Below are 24,961 nucleotides of genomic sequence, written 5' to 3' on the forward strand. Positions count from 1 at the left end.
TTGTTCCAGGCGGCAGCGTTACGGTTGCCATGGTTACAGGGCGACGCTCTCTCTCTCTCTGCGACTGTGTGTTTCCTGGGTGAGAGAGCGCCTTTTCGTTGTTGTGCTAAGCTAACAGGCAGAATGCTACAAGCATAGCTCTAAAGAATGTAGCATCATGGGCAGTGTAGTCCGTGCTGCAGGGAGAATGGACTGCCATACACGTTATGGGTCTGTGAGCGCGAGGAGGGAGAAAAAGGGGAGTGGAAAGGTACGAGTTGTCATCGAGGAAAAACGGGAGCTGGAAGCATGTAAATATAATAATAACCACTGCAGCCAAGAAGAGAGCCTGACGAGCCCAGTTGTAAGTAAGCTATTAAGACTCGACTGTACACCGTGTTCCTGTTTTCGTCTGAAAACAATAAGTTCCGTTGGAGCAGCCTTTCAACGCCTCTCTCTGTCTCTCGCAAGAAAAGTTGACCCACACAACAAAGTAAAGCTATTTTTCAGCTACGAGCCGACAGGGACCCCGCCGTATTAGTCAGAGGTCCCTTTACTACAGTTCGGAGTCGCGGACCTTCAGTAATAGTAATAAATCACACAGCAATAGTACATTCAGCATGATAATATATTAAGTAATCCAAAGTATTCAGAATACGTTACTCTCATTGAGTAACGTAACGGAATAAGTTACAGAATACATTTTGGGGCATGTATTCTGTATTCTGTAATGGAATACATTTTAAAAGTAACCTTCCCAACACTGGCTGTGCATCAGCCACACACTGTCCTTTAGTTTCTATGCCATATGTTAAAACAAGATCTAGAGTGTGATTAAAGTGGTGGGTGGGTTCTTTTACATTTTGAGAGAAGCCAATTGAGTCTAATAACAGATTAAATGCCATGTTGAGGCTGTCATTTTTAGCATCTACATGGATGTTAAAATTACCCACAATAATTATTTTATCTGAGCTCAGAACTAAATCAGATAAAAAGTCTGAGAAATCAGACAGAAACTCTGTGTAAGGCCCAGGTGGACGATAGATGATAACAAGTAAGACTGGTTTCTGAGTTTCACAGCTGGGATTGGGACGGTAAGCAAACTGGAGGGGATTGACAGCGCCTGGGACCATGTGGTTGATGTGTGTGAGAACCAGTTGTTCTAGGCACTTCATGGCAACTGGTGTGAGTGCTACTGGCCTGAAGTCATTTAGGGTACTGGTATAATGGTGGAGCACTGCCTGGGATAGTGACAGGTTGAAGATGTCGGCATACACAGCAGCTAGTTGTTCCCCACAGGCCTTCAGAATTCTGGGAGGAACTCTATCGGGTCCCACATCCTTGTGGGGGTTCACCTTCTTCAGAGTTTTCAGGACCTGTGTGTGTTTGACCTGGAAGCCAGTGCCCGTGGGGCAGGTGGGGGCCTTTGAGGTTGTGTCTGTGTTCAGCCTGTCAAACCTGGTGTAGAAGGTTTTAAGACTGTCTGGATGGGTGGCATGTCGGGTGTCTGTGGTAGTTGTGGTTCTTGATTAGTTTGTGACAGATTTAATTCCCTGCCATGTGCTGCGTGTGTTGTGGTATAAGAATCCCTTAATTGTTCCACAAGGGGAAATTTTGTTCTAACAGCAGCCAGAAAGACACATATACAAACAAACAGGACACAGGACACAGAACAGAAACATACACAATTTTTACATATTTACATCAAGGACAATGGTTACCAAAAGCAGAGTACTGTACCGTTATTAAATTAAATAAAATTAAATACAGATAAGAGGCAAACCCTGGTTATAGTGTAAATCGGTTGATTAAATTATTGCTGTTACAGCACAGATGTAAACATCTACGTTTGTTGGGAGCAGTTCTGATCGTACAGTCTGACAGTTGCAGGGAGGAAGGACCTGCAGAAAAGCTCCTTCATGCATCGAGGATGCAGCAGTCTGTCACTGAAGCAGCTCTGCAGTTCAGCAACATTTACATGCATGGGGTGGGAGACTCAGTCCTTCTGTCTCCCACCACCTGCACTGGGTCCAGGGTGCATCCCAGAACAGAGCTGGCCTTCCTGATGAGTTTATCCAGCCTCTTCCTCTCAGCTGCCGATAAACTGCTGCTCCAACATACCACACTGTAAAAAATGGCAGATGCCACCACAGAGTCATAGAAGGTCTTTAAAAGCGCTCCCTGGACTCCAAATGACCTCAGCCTTCATACCAACAGTGTTCAGTCGAGGATGAACACAGTATAAACAGTATTACTATCAGAGTCCATCCATCTATTTTCTTCTGCTTATCCGGGGCTCGGTCGCAGGGGGAGGAGCCTAAGCAGAGAAGCATAGACCTCCCTCTCTCTGGGGAAGACCGAGCCGTTCCCAGGCCAGCCGAGAGATGTACGCTCACCAGCGTGTCCTGGGTCTGCCCGGGGCTTTCTCCCAGTGGGACATACTAGGAACACCTCACCCAGGATACGTCCTAGGCGAACCGTCTCAACTGCCTCCCCTAACCCTACTATCAATGTAGGGAATGGAAATCAGGCGGGGAAACTCATGAAACATCTATTTACATCTGGTTGAATTCAGTTGTGTAAATCCACAACGAGCACCAGGTCAGCTGATCACAGTCTGAAGATCAAGGATATTAGGACCACCAGGAAGATGATCCCCAAACAGGTGTGGATGACTTTTCCGAGCAGGCTGGCAGATGCACTGAAGACCGAGTCACAGCGTCGGAGGTCAGGTCTGAGGTTTTGGGGTGATGAAAAATGTGGTGATGAAGCTGATTGTTGGGGCCAGGAGACAAGCCCAGGTGACCCCGGAGATGATTTTTGCAGCTTGTACTATCTGCATCATGTGAGTTCCTGATGGATGGATGATCTTCAGATACCTGGAGAGACCAGAGGAAGGAGGCAGTAGATAACTTTACTAATCAATCACAGCAGTTCCTGTTCTCATCTGCAGAAGGCGTCAAGAAGAGAACAAGATTCATGTTTATTAAGATTTTAATATTCTTATGAACTACAGTCTGAAATCAACAAAGGTTCTCTACCTGTTAGCAGCAATGTACCCCATGAACAAGATGCTGGAGTACATGTTAAAGTATAGTGTTGTGGCGAATCCACTTAGCCAAGAAGATGGATCGGAGATCAATTGTAGAAACGATAGTCTTTATATAAGGCTTCAAAAAGGGGAATGTACAACAAATAAACTGCTCGATATCAGAGCAACATATAATGGCTTCCCGGAGCTTTCTTTGCTAGCTAAAACCCAGAGTAACTTTCGTCTACCACAAAGGATTCTGGGAAATGCAGTTTTCTAACGAAAATACATGTTAAATGCTCCCTTTTAGCAGAAAATTAAATCTATAATTAGCAGCTCTCACTAAACATGTGGCTAACACTTAAATCACTTACAAAATAACCAAAATGCTGTTATCAAACAATAAACTGCAATAAAGTTATAACATATCCGGTTGTTCAGTGATGACGTGACGAATCCTACTTCCGGGCCTAAAGTAGTCTGCGTTTAATATGGCTTTTGTGTTGTTAACATGTTTAATGTTATGTATTTTCTTCTATTTGATCTCAAAAAGCTCCTAAAACAGTCAGTGATCACTGTTGACTTCCCTCAGCATTTATTACCACTAATCATTTATTTAAGCTCAGTTTTTAAAACCTTAGGATGTAACTACAGCCCAGCCCATGCAGCAGTATATGAATGACTAACCTCATATTGTGGATGGATTATCTCAGTTGTTCTCCTGGCTGAAGTTTGGTCCTTTTACAGCATCCTGCCATGCGATTACATTTGTTCCTGACCACCGAGAACACTCACGTTAACTTTTATCCAGTGGGAAAAAAGTTAGCTTGTTTATATTATGCTAACATAGCTGTGTCGCTAGCGGTCACGTAGCACATCATTATATAGCAGCTAGCCCAACTTCAGTAATCCTACAAACGTCACTGCTGTTTAGTTTTCTGTCTTCATTTATGTTGGAAGTGATAACAGAGCTGTACGTTTTAATTTGTTTCCAAAACCCCGCAGTCAGGACATGCTGTCATGGGATGACAACCGTGAAATAACTAAACTGAAAACACCAATAAACTAAACAGGCAGACTGGCAAACTGAACAAACAGGCTGTATCCCAAATCAGGGTCTGCAACCTCAAAGGCCGCATTTTAAGGCCGATTACGTCACAGCGACGTGACACAGGCTGTCCTAATTCAAAGGCTGCTCAAAAGCATCCTTCATTTCCCTGAATTTGAAGGATGGGTCTGTGTATGGCCCAACATATCCCAGACTTCATAGCGCGGTGGTGGATGTGGATAATTTGTTCGGGAAAAAAGCGGGGCGCCCGAAGAGTAAACTTTCAAAAGTAAGTACTGAATATTGTGTCATTTATTTATTTGCAAATGTTTAATAATGAAGAACATTAAAACATTACTGTTGGCCACATGTCGGCAAAGTTATGTGACATTAGTGATGTTTGTACTAACTTGGTTTTAAATCCTTTACATTAAAATATACGCCATTCAATATGTCTGTGAAGGTTCTCAGTCATCCAGGTCATCGTAGTCAAAGGAGCTTGCAAAGAAAAGCGTCTGGACTTCTTTAAGTTGCTTGAAGACGTTTCACCTCTCATCCGAGAAGCTTCTTCAGTTCTAGGGTTAAATGTCTGGGCATTCCTCGCTACACTGTACAGCATACACCACGTTGTTAAGTTTGTGTTTTGGAGTTTTGTCTTTCAGGTGAACCAGTTTTTGTCTGAGTGTGTTGCTGGGAAAGGAAGAGAAAGACAACGGAGGAAATTTCACACCTTGCTTTCAAAAACACTCACTCCTCATTCTGAACCTACACAACTCAGAGAAGAAAACACACCTGAGGACAGTCAGGAGAAATGGGTAAAGAACTTTTCAGACTGGAATCTCACTGAACCTGAAAAGAGTATTAGCCAAAGGACTCATTTCCCCGCAACAGTTGCCCATAGTGGACCTCATCACAGCCACAGAAACCGCCATACGGATTAATAAATTATCACAGACAGAAGCAGAGCAAATCAGGATGAAAGTCTCAGCCACGCTCTCCAGTGCCAAAGTCCCTCCATCCAACCTCACAATACAAGAAAAGAAGGCTGTTGCTTCCCTGAGCAAAGACCACAACTTCACTATATTGCCAGCTGATAAGGGAAGATGCACCGTGGTCCTAAATACTACAGATTACCACACAAAGATCGCTACTCTCCTCAGTGACAACAATACCTACGAAGCCTTAAAAGAAAGCTACAAAAAGAAAGTTATAGCTTGTCTTCAAGACTTTGAAAAGGACAAAATCACCGCCTTTATCCAGGGGATACCATACCCTGCATTTACGGACTTCCTAAAATTGACAAGGAAGGGGTCCAACTCAGGCCCATAGTCAGTAGCATAAACTCAGCCACTTACAACATCTCGAAACACCTTGCTACGGGAACACCCCACACCACATCAAGAACTCCACCGACTTCACCGACAAGGTCCAGAAACTTACCCTGGATCCAGATGAAACCATGGTGTCCTTTGATGTAGTCTCTCTCTTCACTTGCACACCCACCACGGAGGCCGTGGAGACGGTCAGAAAACGACTACAAGAAGACAGCTCCTTGGAGGACAGGACCAACTTCACACCCGATCAGATCTGCACACTGTTAGACCTCTGCCTCACCACTACATATTTCAAGTACAACGAAGGCTTTTACAGACAAAAACATGGCTGTGCCATGGGCTCCCCCGTGTCACCTATTGTAGCAACCTTTACATGGAGGAAGTGGAAAGGAAGGCTCTTGGCTCTTTCAAAGGAAGAGTACCCAGCCACTGGTACAGATATGTGGACGACACCTGGGTCAAAATCAAGACACAAGAAGTGGAATCCTTCACTGCGCACATTAACGCTGTGGATAAAAACATCAAGTTCACCAGGGAAGACACAAAGGACGACTGTTTGCCTTTCCTGGACTGCGCCGTGCACATTGAAGAGAACGGCAACCTCAACATCAAAGTTTACCGGAAGCCCACACACACGGACCAGTACCTCCTCTTTGACTCCCATCACCCTCTGGAACACAAACTTGGAGTAATCAGGACCCTACACCACCGGGCAGAACATGTTCCCTCTAAGCCTGAAGGGAAAAAGAAGGAACACACACATGTAAAGGAAGCACTCAAAACGTGCGGCTATCCTAAATGGGCGTTCTTAAAGTCAGCAAAGAGGCACAGAAAAGAAGACCAGACACCAGCGAGGAAGGATAAGAAGGACAGACGCAACAACATTGTCATCCCCTATGTAGCCGGTGTATCAGAGAAACTCAGGAGAGTTTTCTCCAAGCACGACATCCCGGTGCATTTCAGACCCAGCAACACACTCAGACAGAAACTGGTTCACCCGAAAGACAAAACTCCAAAACACAGACTTAACAATGTGGTGTATGCTGTACAGTGCAGCGAGGAATGCCCAGACCTCTACATTGGAGAGACCAAACAGCCACTTCACAAGTGCATGGCACAACATAGAAGAGCCACCTCCACAGGACAAGACTCAGCAGTCCATCTGCATCTAAAGGTCAAAGGTCACTCTTTGAGGATGCCAATGTTCACATTTTGGACAGAGAGGACAGATGGTTTGAAAGAGGAGTGAAAGAAGCATCTATGTCCACTGTGAGCGACCATCTTTGAACAGAGGCGGGGTTTACGACACCAACTCTCTGCCATCTATAATCCAGTTTTGAGATCCTTCCCAGACGCCTTAACGCCCACTCACATCCTGGGCCATCTGACCTCAGGAATTCGCATGATAAGGTGGGGCCAGGTTTCACAATGAGCTCACCTGAAACCCTGGCTGATTGTGACCCACACCCAGTTTCACACCTTGGCTCAGGCAATTAGAGGATCATCAGGGGGTCCTTTGTCCCTCTGTGGGGGGAAACTCCCACTGGGTTTAAATCTGGGACCCTCCACCATTTGACCTTAGAACTGAAGAAGCTTCTCGGATGAGAGGTGAAACGTCTTCAAGCAACTTAAAGAAGTCCAGACGCTTTTCTTTGCAAGCTCCTTTGACAGTGGTGAAACTCGTTTCATATGGTGTAACAGCACCGAAGACACATTTCCTGTCTTCACTGTTTCCATGTGAGACAAAGACATGAGACAGAAAAATGTCACTTTATCCTCTGATAACTTACGATCTTTATAAAACTCACCTCCTGTGTTGGCCCTTTCTTCTCTTTCTCAGCTGGACTCGAACCCTGACGGCAGAGAAAAAAAAGACATCGACCCACACACAGCCGTGTTTGTCTGATCGCTTATTGCATGGACGCAGTCATATATGGCTGCATGTGCTTAATTTTTAATTAATCCAGCCTCAGATAATACATGAATGTGTCACAGAGGATCAAGTCCTATAGACTGCTAAACATTTAAACAACTTCCTGTTCACACTTCCTCCTGGTCAGCCACTTTCTTTGTAATGGTTCAAATTAAACCTGACGTACTGCATTATGTTGTTAGGATGCTGCTGACATCACAGCATGCAGTTTGCACAAATGTAACGTCCACATACATGATCAAATGTCAGCCAGTCAGGAGTGCAAACGCTGCAGATATTTTAGAGGCTATTGATGAAGCAGCGAACACCACGGGTATCAGAGAAGAGAGAAAACAGGAACAGCTGGGAGACTGAAACAGGATACCCCACATCATAACAACCCACTGTGTGGCACACATATTAGAGCTGGCCGAATCTTTTTGCCCTGACACGATGATTCATTTCTGGATGTTTTCTGGAAAAGGTTCAAGACACCTGGATCATAAAATCCCGACAAGAACAAAGAGCAGTGAAATGGAGGCCGCGAAAACGCTGATGAAGGAGATGCTGCGGCCTCAACGTCGAGTGGCATTTTCTCCTCCGTGACGTCAGCGAAATGTCAGATTCTCATGTTCTACACAGTTCATAGAAATTTCTGTTCAATTACAACCAAATATTTGAGTTGATGATGATTATAATTTTATACAGTTGTTGTCATTTCATGCAGATTGCAGGGTTAATTGATTAGTGTAAATTGCCCATAGGTGAGAATGGTTGTCTGTCTCTACATGTTAGCCCTGACAGACTGGTGACCTGACCAGGGTGGACCCCGCCTCTCGCCCTATAACAGCTGGATAGGCTCCAGCGCCCCCCGCGACCCTGAAAAGGACAAGTGGAAGCAAACGGATGGATGTTGTAATTTCTGTTTTAACAATTTTTTGATTGATGTTTTGTTTGCTTTACAATATTATACAATAAAAATAATCTCTACCAAAAACTGAAGCATGCCCACCCGAAGGGCAACCAGGGAATTTTGCGAGCCCTGCTTCCAGCAGGAATGTTTGGCTCCTTAATGTGAAGAACACAGGAAACATCGAGACGTAAAACGAGACGACCTGGGCTCAAGAACAAGAACAGCTCGCCACCGCTATGAGGCGCTCAGAGAGCGAGCGGCGTGGAAGAACTCTCGTGTGTCAGAGGATTTATTCATCAGGATTTTTACAGGACATTTACAATCATCAGGTTACACAATCTGTCCGTGCTCGCAGCGAGGTTAGTGCAGTATGTAACACACCTGTGAATCAAACACACAAACCCACACAGGTGTGCTCTGACACAGTTTAATGTGAAGGTCCACTTCCTGTTTGTGGAAAAACATCACTGATGGCGGTTCACTTTACGGTCCAAACGGCCTCATTTCCACTCCGCCCCCTCTGATGACGGAACTGAGGCTCGTGCTGACCACCTGTTGAGGCTCGGGCAGGCGCCGCATTCATAACACGTGATGTGCGACACGCTGTCCTGCTGATGATGTCACAGCGACACCCACAGCAAGGACGCGGTTCTGTCTGCAGTGGAAAACGAACAACAGGAAGTCAGCAGTACCTGGAGCGAGCGAAGCGGCGAGGTAGAAATGAGGCATTGCCGAGTGCAGACAGGAACAAACCACACGACAGTTTCTTTAATCTCTGATTAGTCGGTGCACGCACTTCCTGTTTCCTGAGGCGTCCTGTGGAGTGAGGATTAGGAGAGGAAGTGTCAACAGTGAAATGTCTCTGCGTTTCCAACGTGTCACCTGACATCCGACGGCTGTCCTCGCATCAGCAGCTGCGGCGCCGCATGTGGCTCCGCCTCCTCCCGGTCATTAAAATGATGCTGAACATTAAAAGCTGCAGAAACAGAACACGGCAGCTCGTCTCCACAGTCTCAGTGAATCCTCTTCATCTTCACCACGATGAAGATGGCAGAGGGGCCGCCACTGGCTGCCTACAGCCTGACTCCGCCTCCTCGGGCCCGGTCACATGTCTGACCACAAGATGGCGCGACTGCCTTTCTCCACGCTTGCCACGTATGCTCCTGAAGGCGACCAGGACACCGAGTTGATGGCTGAGCTGCAACAGCAGTAGCAAGGAGAGGTCAAAGGTCAACAGTGCGGCATAAGCCGCTGGCGTGTGGATAAACCTGAACGATCTTACCTGTGGTTCCGGTCTAGAGTTCGGTCCACTTTCCCCGTCAGCACATTCCAGATGTACAGAGCGCCGTCAGCTGATCCGCCGGCCACGTAGCTCCCGTCAGGACTGAAAGAACGAGACACACTGAGCGTGCTCAGATCTCTCTCTCACTCACCACACACACACACAAGTAATGAGAGGAACCCACCTGAATGTCACTCTGGTCCAATCAGCGCCACACTTGAAACCCTGCGCACTGAACACAAACACACAGTGAGTCGGCCGAGGTCACCTGACCATCACATCGCAAACAGAATGAGTCAGTCACATGACCACAGCGGAGCACAGGAAGTGGATCTGCCTGTGACGTCAACAGTGACTCAGTGTCACTACGGCAACAAAAGTATCCTGGGTACTTTACTTGTCTGACGTACGACCGTCAGTCAGTTTGACTATTTTTATATGTTACACACACAAAAGAGCCGCTTTGTTGTTTCAGCCGTTTTGTCTCGTGAACTCTTAGCTTGATGTTCTTTTTGTTCGTTAAAGGTCGGCGCCGACCACCTCGTGTGCAGTTGATCGTTAAAAACACTGAGTTCATGTTTTACACTTGATTTATAAACCGTATTTTTAGTTATACTATGATGCAACCAACATTCCTCTTTAAACTGCATGTATTATAGTAGCAACAGCAACCACTCCATGTGCACTATCACTGACCCCCCTGCACCTGCTCCTCAGATGGCATGTATGCGTGTGTGTAACTTGTACATATCTTTCTTGTGTAAATGTAACTTTCTCTGTGTCATTGAGTAGATAATATTTCACACACATGGGGAGATGCCAAACTGCCTTTCACTGTTCTTGTAACAAAGAGCTATTCTTCTTCTTCTTCTTCTTGTTTTTGGAGGTTATTTAAATATAAGGTGATATTTCCTCACAGCCCTACTGACTGCCTGCCAACTCAGGTGAGATGGACTCGCCATGTTTCTGCTTCCCACCTGCACGGCTGCCTTCAAACTTCGACCGCTTTGTGTTACACTGGGCCCGCCTCACCTGAGCGTCTGCTTCACGGCGTTGGTGCGCAGGTCGACGATCTTCACCAGGTCGTCTCTGGAGCAGGTGAGCAGCTCGGTGCGATCGTGGTTCAGATCCAGAGACGTCACTCTGCCGAACAGCTCCAGCTCCCGCACGATGCTCTCCGCCCTGATCTCACACACACACGCAGACCGAGCGTGTCATCACCGTGACACAGAGCAATGGCAGAGATGCTGAGTGATGACAGCGTTCGTGCGCCGCTCACCTGATGTCCCAGAAGCGAACCTTCTTATCAAAATGTCCGCTCATGACGCACTGCTCGGTGCACACGATGTCGTTGCAGCTGGAGCCCGCGAACACCGTCTTCATACCTGCACAGGTGAGCGACAGTTAGCTTGGGTGAGGACTCACTGAGACCGAGCGAGCGTGCACTCACGTACAGACTTTGCTGCGAAGGTCCCACAGTTTGAGCGTGCGGTCGTAGCTCCCAGAGACGATGCGAGCGTTGTCCAACAGGAAGCGAGCGGAGAGGACTTTCCCGCTGTGACCCGTCAGCGTGTGCTGCCGGACGGACAGAAAGACACAGGTAAGCGCAGGTAAACACACACACAGGTCATCGGCAGGTGACGTCTGCCACTTCCTGTCAGTACGAGAAACCCCGGCGACATGCAGCTGACCATGTCACCGTGGGGACGTCACCTGATTCAGACAGGTGACATTAGATGGACAACAGTTTTCTGGCCTCAGAACAGGTGTGAGATCACTGCTCAGACCCCACCCCTCGGCCTGATGCTCCATGCTGATTGGTTTTGTTGGATGACATCATCACAGAGAAGCTGTAGGAGCTCTGTACAGACCTCGCAGTGATGTCACATCCTGTGTGTCAGCAGCTGCCGAGACCATCGCCGCACCACTAGAGCACGATGGCAGCAGAGAGCCGGGCTGCTGGGAGCCAAAATGGTGGCCGCGAGGGGGAAGAGCTGAGCTTCAGACCTTTTACATGACATCACTGACCAGGAAACTGAGCCGCCACTTCCTGCTGGGCTCAGTTGTCGGACAAGAACGCGTGGTTTAGCTCAGCGCACGCAGACAGGGGCAGCTGACCACCAGGGGGCAGCGCTTACTTAGAAATATTTTCCTGATTTTGTGAAAAAAATCTGTTGAATAAACTGCAGAAAAATGTGTTTCAAACACAAACAGGTGCAGAAACATGGCGCCGGCTGCTCTGAGGCAACGTGGAACCTTTCTGCTCCGTGCGGGCTGTTCGTCCTACTGCAGCCGCCGTAGCCAAGGTTACTCGAACAGCTCAGCTGACTAATCTGCTGACACGGTTGGATTTACGGCGAGCGTGTGTGACGCAGCTGTGTGACAGCTGGACGCGCTCACCCTCAGTCTGTAGTCATCCACGGTCCAAATCCGGCTGGCGAAGTCGTTGGAGGCGGCGAGCAGGTAGGAGCCCTGAAACACAGGAAAGCAGGTCAGTCTGAACAGGAAGTAACGCTGCAGTATCCTTCCGCCGCGCGTACACTCACAGCACTGTCGAACTCGATGCTGGTGATTCCCGCGTTGCTGCCGGTCAGAGCTCCTTTGGGCTCACAGTGACCTGAACGCAATCACAGGAAGTGATTTAGTCACGTGACCTGCTGCAGCTCCAGGGTTATTCAATCAAACATCCTTGTGCAAGCAAAACAACTTCCTGTTTAAACCCCGCCTCCACTCACCTGCCACCACCTCCCACAGCTTCACCCTGCGGTCCATCCCTCCAGTTGCTAGGAGACGGGAGCCAGGGCTGAACCTCACAGCATTCACCTCGCCGTCGTGGGCTTCCTGAACGCTCAGAGAGAGAGAGAGCGCAGACTGAGAGACGGCCGTGCAAGTCATCTCGACGATGACGAAGAGTGACGGTACTTACGAAGACGTGCAGCGCCGTGGTTGGCACGCGGACCTCAGCGCAGACGCCTGACGGGGCCTCGCTGCTCTCCGGTGAAGTGCTGAAAGAGTTGGCGCTCCGACGCCTGCTGAGGACGAACAAACTGTCACCTTTCATTTATCGACAAGTGACAACGACGGTCACCTGGAGGCGCCGTGTGCAAGCTAGACGCTCCAATACAGAGGAGCCCCCACACACATGCGGCCACACACACAAACATGAGATAATAATGGACAGTCAGTATGGTCCCAGACCAAACAGATCAACATGGCATTAATGGTTCTTATTGAAAAGATCACTAATAAAACAGATCAAAGACACAGTCGGTGTTTTCATTGACCTAAAAAAAGCTTTTGACACAATCAATCATGAAATATTACTTGATGAACTGGAGTACTACGGCATTAGAGGAGTGGTGCTCGAGTGGGTCAGGAGTTATTTGAGAGACAGGCAACAATTTGTGAAGCTTGGTGAATATCAGAGTGCCTGGACATTGTGGAGTTCCACAGGGGTCAGCATTGGGACCAAAGCTGTTTATCCTGTGCATCAATGATATATGTAAAACATCTGATATATTACAGTTTATTTTATTTGCAGATGATACAACTATTTTTGTGCTGGAGAGAATTCACAGCAGCTTTTGGAAATTGTCACACAAGAAATGATTAAACTGAAAACGTGGTTTGACAGAAACAAGTTTTCACCAAATTTGAATAAAACTACATTTATGTTGTTTGGAAATTGATAAATAACGTTGAAGTACGTTTCTCATACAGAATTTCTGGGTGTGATAATAGACAACAAAATGTGCTGGAAACCTCACATAAAGCTACACTGTCCAGAAGCATCTCTGTTCTGAGTAAAGCTAAACATTTTGTGCCTTCCACCCCGGGTACTTTACTGTTCACTTACACTGCCATATTTGGAATACTGTGTGGAAATACACACAAAACTTCACTTCAACCTTTATGTAAAAAGAAAAAAGCAATCAGGATGATTACTGAAGCAGGATTTAGAGAGCACACTAACATCATGTTCTTGAAATTAAAGATTTTGAAGTTAATGGATCTTATAAACATAAAACTGCAAAAATGATGTGCAAAGCCAGATACAATATGTTACCAGGAAATGAACAGAGGATGTTTTTGACAGAGAAGGGGACTATGAATCGAAGGGAAAACTAAACCTGAAGACAAAGGTGTTAAAACCTTTTGTGTTAGCATCTGTGGGGTAAAACTGTGGAACAGTTTTCCTGTGGACCTACAGCAATGTTCAAGCCTTGGTCGGTTTATAAAGATGTTTCGAAAAGTGTTTTTGGAAGAAACTGATGAAGTTGATCAGCCATTGTACTTTAATTAAACTGTAGCTATCACTGTAGCTATGTTAACACACGTCCTTCATTCCTTGTTTAGTGTGTGGGGTAAGTGATGACGGGAATCAGGCTAACAGTGAACAGTGGGGTTCAACACTGGGGTAGGGACTAATAACTATGTTATACTTCTTCCTACTCCATTTCAGACTTAAAAATTGTCATTTCATGTCATTTAGACTGTTTTTTATTTGTTTTATTTATTTGTCTGAGCACATGCGTGTGTGTATTTACAGATATATTCCTATTTATACACGTAAATGCAAGTATGTGCACTTGTATATATTGTTTTTTTTTGTGTATGTCTGAAATAAAGATACAATAACACGCACACACACAGACGCACACACACATACCCAAACATGAGGGAGATTGAGTCAAGCAGCCCCCCAGGAGGCTGCTGGGAGATCTTCTTACTGCGGGCAGAGACACATCGTCACACACATGCTGAACCTCCGTAGAGGTCAATGGTCAGCGGGCACGTGCGGCCTCACCTGGGAGTCCTGCTAAGCGGCCGGCTCGGCGACGTCTCTCCCCCCGCCTTCCCGGCGTCCTCAGTCAGCACCTCAATGTCGTCGTCCCTGCGGAGAAGCAGAGCAACGTGAGCAGGCGTGAGAGGAAATCCTGTCACTGTTGTTCCTTTATTTATTCCCGTCTGCTGTAACCATGGGAATTTCTCTGGGACATCTCATCTGATACAAACTCAGACACGCACGCCTCAATGGGCAGCGGTTCCTTGGCAGCGTCAGCAAGCTCCTTCTGCAGTTTGGCCTGCCGCCGTCTGAAACACACACACAGATGAAAATGACCTGAAGTCGCAGCAGCAGACCTCCTCCCGCCTCCAGCCGCCCTGCCTACCTGCTGTCCTTCTCGTTCTCGGCGTTGAGCCGGTTGGCCTCCTGAGCCTTCTCGGCCATCCAGCGCGACACCAGCTCCTGGTTGTCCTCGGTGGTCTTCCTCAGCTTCTCCTCCAGGGCGGAGAAGGTGATCTGCAGGGCGTCGTACTCGTCCTTCAGCGTCTGGTTCGCCCTCTCCAGGTCCTGTGAAACATGAAGTTACGTTAACCTCACTGCTCTGACGGGTGACGCTCGCACGTTCTGGGCAACGAAGGTCTCAGCTTGAAAACTTGAGATCAGCTCCCTGCTCCTCCTCCTCAGCCCGACGCTCCGTGCTGAGATTCTGTTGGATGACATCATCACAGAGAGGCTGTAGGAGCTCTGTACAGGCCCCGGTGTGATGTCGCATCCTGTGTGTCAGCAGCTGCCGGTACCACCGCTGCATCACTGGAGCACGATGGGAGCAGAAAGCAGGGCTGCTGGGAGCCAAAGGGCAGCAGGAGGGGATTGTGGGTAATCAGACCTTTTACTGCTCATCACTGACCTTCATCATCTTACTCGGTTTACAGATGAAAACAATGACAACAGTTATTGGTCAGTATAATAGAACTGGTCACAGGTGGGAGGGAGTGACTCCACCTGTCCGTCACAGCTACACCACAGGTGAGCCACGTGAGGCGGTCCTACCTGCAAGCAGCTCCTGAGCTCACGGCAGTTGCCCTCCAGGCTGGAGATCTGCTGCTGGTACTCAAGCATCCTGCAGGGGGCAGCACAAAGGCAGGGTCTGCGTTACTGCGTGTGTGTGTGTGTGTGTGTGTGTGTGTGTGTTACTGTGCGTGTGTCTGACTTGGCCTCGTTGTTCTGGATCTCTCGGTCCTTCTGTTGGATCTGGTTGTTCAGTTCGATCACGCTCTGGGCCAGCTGATGACAAAAACAGGAAAATAACCAATCAGCTGTTTACAGGACTGTCACATGACCAAGTCAGAGGAAACAACATACACACAAACACAAAGACCCTTTTGTACCTACTCGGATCGACTCGGCGCAGTTTTCAATTCAATCTTTTTTCTTTCTTTTTTTTTAAATACAGCGTCACAACAACAGTCGCCTCGGGGCGCTTCACATTGTCAGGTAGACCCTACACCATTAAATAATTAATTAAATGTTGCAATCATTAATTAAATAAATATTTATGACATGTTTAATTAATTATTTAATGATGCATTTATTTAATTCATTTTGGCGCTTTTGTCCCCTTCAGCTATCACCATGAATTTATTTTATCTGTCAGCCTCACCATTAAACTAAGGGGGCGGGGTTAACACTGCCACTGCAGCTTCTCTAACATCTAATTGGTTGCCGTGCAAAGTAAGTCAAGACAGGTCGATCCTAGATAATCGATTGGATGTGTGGACTTGGGGCAGCCAGGTATCCCAGAATGCATTTCAAATCACAGGCAGCAATGGTGGTGGTGTATAGTTTTAAAATATCCCGTTTTTCTGTCACCAGCTACACTTTTTTTACAGTGTTTCAGCCGCGAATGTCGTGGTGTAATCTTCACGTCTGGTCAGGTTGTCAACATACAACATGTTTGTGCTCAGATGTTGTCAGAGATGTCACTTGCTCCGCTAACAGTCAGCTGACAGAGTGCACCGAGCTCACAGCCCCGGTGTTTCATCTTAACTGTTTTTCTTTTTTTACGTTAACCGGTTTGTTTACATATTCCACTCTCCGTGTTCCACATGTTGCATTCGCAGATTCTCACGTACGTCTGGTCAGGTTGTCAACATAGAACATGTTTGCAAAAGTGCTCAGATGTTTTCAGAGATTTCACTAGCTCTGCTAACAATTAGCATGCAGAGTGCACCCAGGGGGTTACGTTAACCGGTTTGTTTACATTTTCCACTCTCCGTGTTCCACATGTTGCATTTGCAGATTCTCATTTTCACCGAACAATCGTCTCTTTCCGCCTGGTCTTGTGTCTCTGTGCTTCTGTAACATAAAGAACGAGCTGACATTTTTCTCACGAAACCAGCGATCAGCTCAACAGACCCTCAGTTTACCTGCATGCATCCTCCTCCTCATCTGTCAGCTGTTTAACACCTGCTGCTAATTCAAGAAACACGCCCACGTTACCTGGTGATAGTCACAGTTTAACTGGGCAGCCGGTGCTCGATATAAAGCAATGTCAGCGCATTTTTCTGCACAAGATAAGTAAATATAGTGTTTTCCCCGAGCGCAGAGCTGCTGGAGCTCGTTTCCTTACAGAGCACTTTATAGGCGAACAGCTTTATCAGCGGCTGATGTCCAATCACCGGCACACAGCTTTGAAACCTCAGCTGAGTTTTAGCTCTCAGTGGTTAAACGCTGGACTTCATTCACTCAGGTTCTGTCTGTCGGGTCACGTTTACTTCGCTGTTTTATTTACAACTGAGCAAATCGGTTTGGCTGAGGTTAAAGTTACGTTTCATAACTGCATAGTTTCACAGACGTTTAATGGTTCACTGGCACATGTGTTAGACTGAACTATCATCTAAATATCATCTGTTTTTTAATAGTTATTCAACTGTATTCTAAGCACCAGCTGTCTGTTAGAATGTGATTTTTTTTCTCTCTCTGTTGGCAGAGGTATAAAAATGCGCAGGAAAATCTGACGTGCATGGCAAACTTCACCGACGATATTTAGGGAGGAATAAACACACATCAAACATAAATGAACCATTTGTCTGTCTCCATAATTGAGAGCATTTTCTCTTCTTATGTCAACACTCACTCTCTCTCTTTTTTTTTTTTTTTTTTTTTTGCTTTTTCGGTCATGTTATGTTTACCTGTCAAAGGCTTGTTACAAACTATGAAACACATTGTGCAGACTTCTGGATGTTAGAAGAAAACGAATACTGCTCATGAATGAGACTAAAGGCAGGAAGGTGTCCTTTAAAACTAAACATGTTAATAGGACCTCCCTGTTTATATCATAGTTTATGATATAGCACGTGTATTTCAGTAATAGCCTGCTGAGGCCACTATACGTGCTGGCCTCATATCAAATGTGAAGGCAGACTGAGTCTATGTTTGACGTTTTTTATATCTAATCTTCCTTTTCAAACATTTAAACAGCAGCGAGTCTGCAGCTGAGGGAATACAAATTCAAATTGTCGGAACAGGTTTGCTCGTTTCTTGGATTCATTTGGTGATTTATTAAATGTATAACTGTTATTCTAATCTGCTGCTGAGTCTCTTACACTTTTCTTTATGCTGTATATTTTCACGTCTCTGGAATAGTTGGCAGTTAGATAGTCAGCTGGGAAACTCTGTGTTAACTCATGGAGCTGAGGATATCGTGGATATGCTGACCTCGCTGCGTGGTGTACAGAGCGAGGTCAGCATGATTAATATTCACAATAAAAATATTAGCCGAACATCATGAAGTCTGTATGTGTTTCATAGTGTCGAACAACCTTTGTACAGTTAAAGCCAGCAGTTACTACATGACGGAAACACCAACGTTATCTCTTTTATGTGTTTATACACAGGTCATGCTGATTACTGAACAAAAACCCAAAGATCAGATGTTAAACAGATTTATTTGCTCTCTCTCCTCCTTAAACATGTTTTTAATGTTAGTTATAATTCAGAATTGGCGACTGAAACACGTAGGACACATAAGAACATCAGGAAATAAAACATCGATAAATATAACCTCAGTAAAAGAAGTCAGCGGGGGTTATTACAGCTGTGTACCGGGGCCTGCGCTTTGTCGGTGGGATTGCTTGCGAGGCGAGCGGGTCTATCCCACGCTTTGCCGTGAGACTGGGCAGACGTCTCCGAAATCATCGAAACACTTTTGCAAAGAGGCTGTATCTTGACAAACCGACCAGACACATGAAGATTAAACCACTACATTCTCGGCTAAAAAAATATTAAAACGGTATTTGGTGACACACAAACAGGGTTTTTCAAAGCTCAGTTCTGTTAGCTTCCACATGCCGGTTGTTGTGTGCTAGAAACAATGGCCACCAGGCCAAAGCAATGGTTTTGACTCGATCAGCGTTAACCCCGCCCCCTGAGTTTGATGGGTGAGGCTGACAGATAAAATTATTTCATGATGAGAGCCAGGCGCCAGGACTGCCAAAATGAAATAAATAAATATATCATTAAATAATTAATTAAATGTGTCAGTAATTAATGAAATGTGTCAATAATTAATTAATTACATGTGTCATAACTATTTATTTAATTAATTAATTCCAATTTTAATTAATTATTGCCACATTTAATTAATTATTTAATGGTGTATTTAATTAATTCATTATGGCAGTCCTGGCGTTCCATAGTTCTCAGCTGCATTTGAATAAAGCACCAAATCCACACTGTTTTACTTTTAAGCTTAAACTTCAAAACTTACATTTAACTACTGATTTTATCCGTTTTGATTTTATATACTGTTTTTGTTTGTTTGTTAATTCACTTGTATTTTTATTTTTTTATTCCTATTTATTCTATTTATCCCCTTTGTATACTTTATTTATATTTGTCTCTGTATTTATATATGTGTGTGTGTGTGTGTGTGTGTGTGTGTGTGTGTGTGTGTATATATATATATATATATATATATATATATATATATATATATATATATATATATATATATATATATATATATATAAAACAATTCTGTAACTGTAACTTCGGTCGTTGCTGTGCTTTTTTTGGAAGTCGAATTTCCCAGAGGAACCCACCCGAGGGATTAATAAAGTTCTATCTTATCTTATCTTAATTAGTTTGTTTGTTTGCTTGCTTGTTTTAATCAATTTTAAATCATGCTTTTTGTCTGTTTTTGTTTCTAATGTCTCTGTAAAGCACTTTGAATCACCTTGTTGTTGAATTGTGCTATACAAATAAACTTGCCTTGCCTTGCCTTACCCACCAGCTCGATAGCTGAAGGGAGCTCGGGGGTCACTGGAGCCGCCGAGAACCCCACAACTCCCGGCACATCATTTTCAGATCACCGCCGTCTTTCGCTACTCAGGTTAAACGTGATATATAAGTCACTTAGACAACCTAAAAATGTTATTGTTGGGCTTTTTTCACTGTTTGATTTGTTCATGAGTAAATCGGTTAGGTTGAGATCAAAGTTATTAGATTAGATAAAATAAAACTTTATTAATCCATTGGGTGGTTTTCACACAGCTGAATAAATGTCAAACAGAAAACTGATTAAACAGAAGTGTGAGATGGTCGAGAGTTTACGCCAGTGTCCTGTTATATTTAGATAGCAAGGAGCAGACGGCCGAGTTCATTAAACTACACCCACACAGCGGTGACACAGATCTGAAGGCTAGACTGTCCAATTTCACAGCTTCGCACTTCCGGCCTTCTCGGTCTCTGAAGGACCCGGCCCATCTAGACCACGAAGGCTGGGTCCCCCGAAGGATGCAGCCTAGGTTTTGGGACACAGCTCACGTTACCTGGTGATAGTCACAGTTTAACTGGGCAGTCGGTGCTCGATATAACGCAATGTCGGCACATAATTCTGCACAAGATAAGTAAATATAGTGTTTTCCCCGAGCGCCGAGCTGCTGGAGCTCGTTTCCCTACAGAGCACTTTATAGGCGAATGTCACCAGCACACAGCTTTGAAACCTCACCTGAGGTTTAACTCTCAGTGTTAAACACTGGACTTAATTCACTCAGGTTCTGTCTGTTGGGTCACGTTTACTTCGCTGTTTTATTTACAGCTGAGAGAATCTGTTTACTAAACTAAAATAAATGAGGTTGATTTGTGTTTTTTTATGTTTCAATCATGTTATGTTTACCGTTATCTGAGATAGCCAAGTTAACTTCAGTTAACCATTCAGACGGTTCTTTTGCAATGACAAACATACAGTGGGGCAAAAAAGTATTTAGTCAGCCACCGATTGTGCAAGTTCCCCCACCTAAAATGATGACAGAGGTCAGTAATTTGCACCAGAGGTACACTTCAACTGTGAGAGACAGAATGTGAAAAAAAAATCCATGAATTCACATGGTAGGATTTGTAAAGAATTTATTCGTAAATTAGGGTGGAAAATAAGTATTTGGTCACCTCAAACAAGGAAAATCTCTGGCTCTCACAGACCTGTAACGTCTTCTGTAAGAAGCTTTTCTGTCCCCCACTCGTTACCTGTATGAATGGCACCTGTTTGAACTCATCATCTGTATAAAAGACACCTGTCCACAGCCTCAAACAGTCAGACTCCAAACTCCGCCATGGCCAAGACCAAAGAGCTTTCGAAGGACACCAGGAAAAGTATTGTAGACCTGCACCAGACTGGGAAGAGTGAATCTACAATAGGCAAGCAGCTTGGTGTGAAAAAAATCAACTGTGGGAGCAATCATCAGAAAATGGAAGACATACAAGACCACTGATAATCTCCCTCGATCTGGGGCTCCACGCAAGATCTCATCCCGTGGGGTCAAAATGATCATGAGAACGGTGAGCAAAGATCCCAGAACCACACGGGGGGACCTGGTGAATGACCTGCAGAGAGCTGGGACCAAAGTAACAAAGGTCACCATCAGTAACACACTACAACGGCAGGGAATCAAATCCCGCAGTGCCAGACGTGTTCCGCTGCTGAAGCCAGTGCATGTCCAGGCCCGTCTGAAGTTTGCCAGAGAGCACATGGATGATACAGCAGAGGATTGGGAGAATGTCATGTGGTCAGATGAAACCAAAGTAGAACTTTTTGGTATAAACTCAACTCGTCGTGTTTGGAGGAAGAAGAATACTGAGTTGCATCCCAAGAACACCATACCTACTGTGAAGCATGGGGGTGGAAACATCATGCTATGGGGCTGTTTTTCTGCCAAGGGGACAGGACGACTGATCCGTGTTAAGGACAGAATGAATGGGGCCATGTATCGTGAGATTTTGAGCCAAAACCTCCTTCCATCAGTGAGAACTTTGAAGATGAAACGAGGCTGGGTCTTCCAACATGACAATGATCCAAAACACACCGCCCGGGCAACAAAGGAGTGGCTCCGTAAGAAGCATTTGAAAGTCCTGGAGTGGCCTAGCCAGTCTCCAGACCTCAACCCCATAGAAAATCTGTGGCGGGAGTTGAAAGTCCGTGTTGCTCGGCGACAGCCCCAAAACATCACTGCTCTCGAGAAGATCTGCATGGAGGAATGGGCCAAAATACCAGCTACTGTGTGTGCAAACCTGGTAAAGACCTATAGTAAACGTTTGACCTCTGTTATTGCCAACAAAGGTTATGTTACAAAGTATTGAGTTGTATTTTTGTTATTGACCAAATACTTATTTTCCACCCTGATTTACGAATAAATTCTTTACAAATCCTACCATGTGGATTCATGGATTTATTTTTCACATTCTGTCTCTCACAGTTGAAGTGTACCTCTGGTGCAAATTACTGACCTCTGTCATCATTTTAGGTGGGGGAACTTGCACAATCGGTGGCTGACTAAATACTTTTTTGCCCCACTGTAAATACTCATGTCGCTGGTAGGTTTCCGCTGTGCCAGCTGTTTACGTCACAGCTGCTTATGCCGTAACCATGGTAACCACGGACTCTGAGCGGCTGGAATGACGCAGGTCAGACAACAATTTTACATGTATGATCTTAAAACAGGACACGGCCACTATGTCCTGGCCTCATATCAAATGTGAACGCAGGACAGAAAAGAAGAAGGAAGGAGGCGGTGAGACAGCGGTGGCTCAAAGCAAGGAGGAGGTACAACCCGTGTCTGCCGATATCAAATAAAATCGATGAGCTCTCAGCACTGGTATGGAGTCAGAAGGAATACCAGGAGTGTTTCCCCAAATCATGGATGCACCAGGACATTCCCAACGATAACGCATCCGCAGTGTTGGGAAGGTTACTTTTAAAATGTATTCCATTACAGAATACTATCTATCCATCCATCTTCTTCCGCTTCCCCGGTTCGCGGGGGCAGCAGCCTAAGCAAAGAGGCCCAGACCTGAGAGATGACGAAGCTGTAAAGGTCAAGAAACTGACAGAAGAAAATCAGTCCCGGTCAACCACCCAAACATCAATAACGGAACCTTATACAGCGCTTCCCCATACCCGCTGAACTCCCGCAAGCACAAAGAAATTACGGAGGCTATCACTTATCACCTGGCTAAAGATATGGCTCCCATCAACACTGCAAAATGAGGGATTTAGGAAAATGATCAACACCCTAGACAAACGCTACACAGTGCCGTCCCGCAACTAGTTTTCTATTGTTGCAGTACCTGCTCTATACATGCAGCGTCGAACACGAGACGGAATTACAAGCAGTACATTTTGCAGCAATGACAAAATGTGAGACATTTATTTTTATGTTCATTTACTGTTTTTATGTTCAGTCTCAACTGTTACGAAGTTGATGTGCAGTTAATAAGTGCAATAAATGTTTATATTGGAAAAGAAAATCGTGAGAGAATCGTGATCTCAATTCTAAGCACAAAAATCGTGATTCTTATTTTATGCAAAATTGTGCAGCCCTAACTGTAACCAACATAAATTCCTCTACGGATCAATATAGTATTCTGATTCTGAACTGTCGGAGTAGGTTTGATCATTTCATGTATTAATTTGGTGATTTATTAAATGTACAAATGTTATTCTAATCTGCTGCTGAGTCTCTTACGCTGATGAAAACACAGATAACACAGATCACGAACACCTGTTCAACCAATCACTTTCATTCCACTTTGATCTGTAACAAACTGACGCGTTCATCTCTGTTACAGTGTTGCGTTGCTATATTTTTGTGTTCTTTATGCTGTAGATTTTCACATCTCTGGAATAGTTGGCCGTAATAAGGATGATTTTCTGTAAAATAATATTGATATGACCCGTGAATTATTCGTAGATGACAGATTAGTTTGATGCTGCCGACACTTTCATGTGACCCAGCTGTGAAACGGTTAACTCAGAGAGCTGAAGATATCGTGGAGATGCTGACCTCGCTCCGTGGTGTACAGGGCCGTTTACCCTCATGATTAATATTCACAATAAAAATATGAGGCAAACATCATGAAGTCTGTATGTGTTTCACAGTGTCGAACAACCTTGGTACAGTTAAACCTAACAGTTACCACATGACGGAAACACCAACGTTATCTCTTTTAATAAAGTTTATGCATTTATCTTCCCTACTGCACTTTACGCTAGTGAAACCTGGCGCTCAACAAGTGCAACTATTCAACACCTGAACGTGCTTCAACAACGTGGCTTGCGGCGAATCCTGAGAATTTCCTACCGGGACCGAATAACAAATGAGGAGGTCCTACGAAGAGCAGGCACCCGCCCATTAGCCGATGTTGTTGCAGAAAGACGCTTTCGCTTTGCGGGACATATTTTACGCCTACCCCCTCATCGCCCAGCTAAGATTGCCATGACATGGCGTCCACGAACTGGCAAGCGAAAGCAAGGCCGACCAAAGACCACATGGCGTCGAACATTTATGGACGACCTGAGAACTGTCGACATTGCCTGGGACGAAGCTGAAGCAGTCGCTGCTGACCGACATCGATGGAGATCACTAGCTGCCTGATGCGCCGCTCGGCGTAGGAGGAACTAAGTACTAAGTAAGTATTTATAGGCAGGTCACGCTGACTACTGAACAAAAACACAAAGATCAGATGTTAATCAGATTTTTTTGCTCTCTCTCCTCCTTAAATATGTTTTTAATGTTAGTTATAATTCAGAATTGGCGACTGAAACACGTAGGACACATACAAACATCAGGAAATAAAATCCCGATAAATATAACCTCAGTAAATGTTAGTTTCAACATGCTGGTTGTTGGTGTGCAGAAACGCCTTCAAAAACAATGGCCACCAGGCCAAAGCAACGGTTTTGACTCGATCAGCGTTAACCCCGCCCCCTGGGTTTGATGGGTGACAGATCAAATGATTTTATGGTGAGACCTGAAGGAGTCAAGTGTGCCAAAATGAATTAATTAAATACAACAATACAATTCTCTCCGTGAATCGCTACCTTATCGTGGTGGAGGGTCTGTGTGTCCCAGACCATGTGAGACCCTACCAGGGGCTTTTGCCCTGGTAGGGTCTCCCATGGCAAATTGGTCCTGGGTGAGGGACCAGACAAGGAGCGATTCAGAAGATCCTTATGAAGAAAACATCGAGGGAACAGTTTACCCTGCCAGGGATAGGGTTACCAGGGCCTCGTCCTGGAGACAGGCCCGGGGAGGGTGCCCGAGGGCGAGCTTCTGGTGGCCGGGCCTTAGTCCATGGGGCCCGGCCAGGCACAACCCGAAAAGGGGACATGGGCCCATCCT

General features: G+C 45.4%; 1 protein-coding gene and 2 non-coding genes across 9 annotated transcripts in view; all 3 read right to left on the reverse strand.

Moving 5' to 3' along the window:
• Positions 1 to 8,488: 8,488 nt before the first annotated feature.
• atg16l1 (ATG16 autophagy related 16-like 1 (S. cerevisiae)) overlaps positions 8,489 to 24,961 on the reverse strand; it is a 28,344-nt gene continuing 11,871 nt past the window's right edge. For 2 of the 7 annotated variants that reach the window (XM_004572552.4, XM_023153945.2), the window contains exons 5-20: positions 15,496 to 15,569; positions 15,336 to 15,405; positions 14,671 to 14,852; positions 14,516 to 14,593; positions 14,307 to 14,393; positions 14,169 to 14,228; positions 12,426 to 12,531; positions 12,235 to 12,340; positions 12,046 to 12,116; positions 11,900 to 11,971; positions 10,954 to 11,074; positions 10,779 to 10,884; positions 10,532 to 10,681; positions 9,684 to 9,731; positions 9,500 to 9,601; positions 8,489 to 9,415 (exon numbers count right to left, since the gene is read on the reverse strand). In XM_004572552.4, the coding sequence (XP_004572609.1) occupies positions 9,322 to 9,415; positions 9,500 to 9,601; positions 9,684 to 9,731; positions 10,532 to 10,681; positions 10,779 to 10,884; positions 10,954 to 11,074; positions 11,900 to 11,971; positions 12,046 to 12,116; positions 12,235 to 12,340; positions 12,426 to 12,531; positions 14,169 to 14,228; positions 14,307 to 14,393; positions 14,516 to 14,593; positions 14,671 to 14,852; positions 15,336 to 15,405; positions 15,496 to 15,569 (1,527 nt within the window). In that variant the 3' untranslated portion in view covers positions 8,489 to 9,321. The remainder of the gene's footprint in view (positions 9,416 to 9,499; positions 9,602 to 9,683; positions 9,732 to 10,531; positions 10,682 to 10,778; positions 10,885 to 10,953; positions 11,075 to 11,899; positions 11,972 to 12,045; positions 12,117 to 12,234; positions 12,341 to 12,425; positions 12,532 to 14,168; positions 14,229 to 14,306; positions 14,394 to 14,515; positions 14,594 to 14,670; positions 14,853 to 15,335; positions 15,406 to 15,495; positions 15,570 to 24,961) is intronic. The other 5 variants (XM_023153947.2, XM_023153946.2, XM_004572553.4 and 2 more) reach the window with 5 other exon arrangements.
• On the reverse strand, positions 11,253 to 11,528 carry LOC111501041 (small Cajal body-specific RNA 6). Its single transcript, XR_002721353.1, has one exon.
• LOC111501040 (small Cajal body-specific RNA 6) lies at positions 14,922 to 15,193 on the reverse strand. The gene has a single exon (XR_002721352.1).

The sequence above is a fragment of the Maylandia zebra genome, linkage group LG14 (assembly GCF_041146795.1).
Source record: "Maylandia zebra isolate NMK-2024a linkage group LG14, Mzebra_GT3a, whole genome shotgun sequence".
NCBI classification, from domain to species: Eukaryota; Metazoa; Chordata; class Actinopteri; order Cichliformes; family Cichlidae; genus Maylandia; species Maylandia zebra.